General features: G+C 40.0%; 1 protein-coding gene across 1 annotated transcript; it reads right to left on the bottom strand.

The window, feature by feature from the left end:
- Window positions 1–1,192: 1,192 nt before the first annotated feature.
- On the bottom strand, window positions 1,193–2,407 carry LOC132601651 (uncharacterized). The gene is made up of 3 exons (XM_060314728.1): window positions 2,234–2,407; window positions 2,087–2,138; window positions 1,193–1,509 (listed from the first exon to the last, which is right to left on the bottom strand). The coding sequence occupies exons 1-3, from the start codon at window positions 2,405–2,407 to the stop codon at window positions 1,193–1,195; spliced, it is 543 nt and encodes a 180-aa protein (XP_060170711.1).
- Between the last annotated feature and the right edge of the window lie 1,996 nt (window positions 2,408–4,403).

The raw sequence follows: 4,403 nt of genomic DNA, 5'->3' as shown, positions 1-4,403 counted from the left end.
TCAATGCGTCGTCTTCAAATATTAGATTTTTATGAAATCTAATCAGTAAATGTATCAAGGCAAGCCATGCGACGTCTAGGTCGGGGTCTCAATACCTTGACACAATACTATTTAGTGGAGACCTGGCTTTTGGTACCGTGATTATATCTTTCAGTAGTCTTAAAATTTTCTTTTGTAAAAGTCTTTGTGCTCTGTAAAAAGAACAAATTTATCAGCGTAAAGCCAACTTTACTCAGGAAGGATTTTGTTACCCTTTCGTATGCTCTTCTTCGCCGCTTTCCTCGAAATTTCTTCTTCACTTGGCTTGTTGTCGTTATCTTATTTTAAACATTTTTAGCAAACAAGTTAGTGTAAAATATCTATTCTTGTTTGTTCCTTCATCCACAGAAAATTTTTCAGTTTCCCATATGGTCGACCGCTCTCCCTGGGCATGGACTTCTTCCATTCACGCTTTGGCGAGAAAGGATGCTCATTTTCCTTTAAAATCTTTTATTTTCTAGCAAAGTTTGAAAAGCGATGATTTTTTGGAACATATATGTATTTGGTATTTTTTTAAAATGATATATTTTATACATACCCTTTTAATGTCATGACATTAGTTACTCAAACAAAGACTTCCGTCTCTTCTTCTTCTTCTTGATCTCAACTTGTGAAATTTTCGAATCCCTTTCAAAATATTTGCCCCAGTTTGTATATATCTTTGTACCGACTCGAATTTCACTATATCGAAGGAATTTTTGAGACCCTCTCGAAAATTCCGCCCCAGTGTAAGTGTGTACTTGTCTATTCTTGATTTTACCGTGCTTGAGGAATTTTTGAGATTCTTCTAAAAAATTCTGACCCAGTGTAGAAGTTTTAATCAGTTAGTTCCTTTGAACTAATATATTTAAAGAATTTTTGAGGTCCTCTCAAAAATTCTGCCCAGTTTCCTGTGGGGTTACCTTTATCTTTCTCTTGCTAGATCATTTCTGAGGTTTCCTAAGGTTTATTCGGAATTTTGTTTGGAATGACCGAGCTCGGAAGAGCGCCTACGTATCCCCTTATAAGTATAGGAAATCAGGTCCTCGCGTAGTTCGTACATGATTTGGATTTGGTTTTTTCTAAAAAAAAAATGTAAAATTACAAGCAAAAGAAATGCAATTAAAGTAACATAAACTAAAAAAACTCTGAATCTTCGTAGTCGTCTTCTTCTTCACACGTAGTATGTCTTGATGACATCTAAATTGATTGCTCTTGGCCACTCTTGACCATCCATCTCAGCAAGTACCACAGCTCCTCCTGATAGTACCTTTCGCACCATATAGGGCCCTTGACAGTTTGGTGCAAACCTTCCTTTGTATTCGGGGAATATTCGTTTGAGCACCAACTGCCCAATTTGAAAAACCCTAGTTCTCATATGCTTGTCGAAAGCCCACGCCATTCTTTGTTGGTACAATTGACCATGATAGACGGTAATCATTCGCTTTTTATCTATCAAAGCCAGTTGCTCATACCTCTTGCGGATCCATTCTGCATCATCCAACTCAGCTTCTTGTATTATTCAAAGTGAAGGGATTTCTACTTCGGCTGGTATCACTGCTTCAGTGTCATATACCAACAGGTATGGAGTGGCCTCGGTTGAAGTTCTGGCAATAGTGTCATATCCCAGTAATGCATATGGCAGTTGGTCATGCCAATCTTTGTAGTTATCAATCATCTTCCTGAGGATCTTCTTGATGTTTTTGTTGGCAGATTCCACAATCCCATTCATTTATGGTCAGTGTGTAGTTGAATTTCGGTGAGTGATTTGGAAATGTGCACACATTTCTTTCATTAAGTGGTTATTCAGATTATCCCCATTGTCTGTTATGATCGATTCTGGGATACCAAATCGGCATATGATGTTTTTGCGCACAAAATCCGCGACTACTTTCTTTATTACCGATGAATAAGATGTCGTTGCTACCCACTTGGTGAAGTAGTCTATGGTGACCAAAATGAAGTGGTGCTTGTTCGACACAACTGGCTCAATTGGTCCTATGACATCCATGCCCCCAGCGGCGAATGGTCAAGGTAACGTCATAGTATTCAATTCTGTTGGAGGAACCTTTATCAAGTCTCCATGAATCTGACACTTGTGACATTTTTGGACGAATTTGCTACAATCAGTCTCCATGGTCATCCAGTAATAACCTGTTCTTAAGATTTTCTTTGCTAGCACGAACCCATTCATGTGAGGCTCGTAGGTATGCACCTTTTCAATCAACCTTGTAGCTTCGATAGAGTCAACACATCTAAGTAATCCCAAATCCGGCGTTCTTCTGTGCAGGACATTTTTGTTGAGAAAAAAACCATTCACCAACTTCCTGATAGTCTTTTTCTGATTTAAGGTGATTCCTTCAGGATATTCTCCTTTCTCCAAGTACATTTTAATTTCAATGTACCCAGGTTTTTCATCAGTCTCTGCCTCTACAAAAGCACAGCGAGCCGGTCGATCCCTGATTTCAACTTGACAGGATCAATATACTTACTCTCGGGGTACTGAATCATGGATGATATTGTTGCCAATGCATCAGCAAACTCATTCTGTGTCCTTGGTATATGCTTGAACTTGACTTCTTGGAACCGATCTGCCAACCTTTGTACAAGTCCGACATACGGTATGATCTTCTCGTTTTTGGTTGCCCACTCTCCTCGAACCTGATGAATTAACAAATCCCAGTTGCCAATTACCTGAATATCTCTCACATCCATGTCGAGGGCTAAACAGAGACCCAAAATACATGCTTCCTAGTCAGCCATGTTGTTGGTGCAACTGAAGTTCAGCTTGGCGGCTACTAGGTAATATTGTCCTGAGTCTGAAACTAAAACGGCTCTGATTCCTGATCATTTAAAATTGACCGCTCCATCAAATTATAATTTCCATCCTAATTCATCTTTATTTTCTTCGCCCTCAATTTTCATTATTTCTTCATCCGAGAAGTAAGTCCAAAAAGGTATGGGATTGTCATCTACTGAGCTTCCTGCCAGTAGATCTGCCAATGCTTGCCCCTTAACTGCTTTTTGTGCGACGTACTGAATATCGAACTCGCTTAATAGCATTTTCCACTTGGACAACTTCCCTATTGGCATAGGCTGCCGAAAGATGTACCTTAGGGGCTCCATGTTTTGGATCAAATGAGTCGTGTATACAGCCATATAATGTCTTAACTTCTGAGACACACAGGTTAGAGCGCCACACGTCTTTTCCACCAAGGAATATCTGGATTGACAGGGTGTGAACTTCTTACTGATGTAATAGATGGCCCTCTCTTTCTTTCCTGTTTCGTCATTTTGTGCCAACATGCACCCAAAAGCATTTTCTAATACTAACATATACAGCATCAGAAGGCTTCCCGGCCTTGGCGGGACCAAAACGGGTGGATTTGACAGGTATCTCTTGATTGTGTCAAAGGCTTTCTGACAGTTTTCTGTCCATTTAGTTGGAGCATCTTTCTTGATGAGTTTGAGAATTGGTTCTATGATTACTGTGGACTAGGCGATGAAGCGTCTAATGTAATTCAACCTTCCTAAGAAACTCATCAGCTCTTTCTTTGTTCTTCGCAATGGAAGTTCTTGGATTGCTTTGACCTTTGTGGGATCTAACTCAATACCACAACGGCTGACTATGAATCCTAGTAATTTTCCAGCAGGCACTCCAAATGCGCACTTTGCAGGATTCAACTTTAGATCGTACTTGCGGAGTCTGTCGAAGAATCTTCTTAAGTGCTCAAGACGATCATCACCCACTCGAGAGTTAATGACGACGTCGTCCACATACACCTCAATCTGTTTATGCATCATATCATGGAAAATGGCAGTCATTGCCCTCATGTAAGTGGCACCGGCATTCTTGAGCCCAAAAGGCATTACCCGATAATGATACACTCCCCATGGTGTGATAAATGCCGTCTTTTGAGCATCTTCTTCATCCATCAGTATCTGATGATAGCCTGCGTAATAATCCATAAAAGATTGCACCTCATGCTTGGCGCAGTTATCAATTATTATGTGAATGTTCGGGAGTGGGAAATTATCCTTTGGGCTAGCGCGGTTAAGATCACGAGAGTCCACACAGATCCTTATTTTCCCATCTTTCTTTGGTACTGGGACTATGTTTGCTTAACCATGTCTGGTAGGGTGTCACTTCCACAACTCCCAACTGAATCTATTTTTCTACTTCTTCTTTAATTTGGATGCTGACATCAGGCTTTAGCTGCCAGATTTTCTATTTTACCGGATTCGCCCCGGTAAAATAGAAAATCTTCATACTTTTTAGTTATCAGCGTATGACTAAGCGAAAACATCTTCATACTTTTTCAACAAACTCTGATACCCTTTTTTCTCTGCTTCTGTCAAATGCACACTTATTCTAGATTCCCAAA

This window comes from Lycium barbarum, chromosome 7, assembly GCF_019175385.1.
Source record: "Lycium barbarum isolate Lr01 chromosome 7, ASM1917538v2, whole genome shotgun sequence".
In the NCBI taxonomy this organism is placed as follows: domain Eukaryota; kingdom Viridiplantae; phylum Streptophyta; class Magnoliopsida; order Solanales; family Solanaceae; genus Lycium; species Lycium barbarum.
The sequence above is the reverse complement of the archived record's forward strand: the minus strand, read 5'-3'. Positions and strand labels throughout refer to the sequence as shown.

Excerpts from the sequence above, each read along its gene's own strand:
- LOC132601651 (XM_060314728.1), bottom strand. The coding sequence starts at position 2,407 with ATGTACTTGGAGAAAGGAGAATATCCTGAAGGAATCACCTTAAATCAG. Across the intron at positions 2,139-2,233 it reads CTACAAGGTTGATTGAAAAG|CAAATTCGTCCAAAAATGTC; the intron begins GTGCATACCTAC and ends GACTGATTGTAG. Across the intron at positions 1,510-2,086 it reads TTCATGGAGACTTGATAAAG|AATGGATCCGCAAGAGGTAT; the intron begins GTTCCTCCAACA and ends TGGATGATGCAG.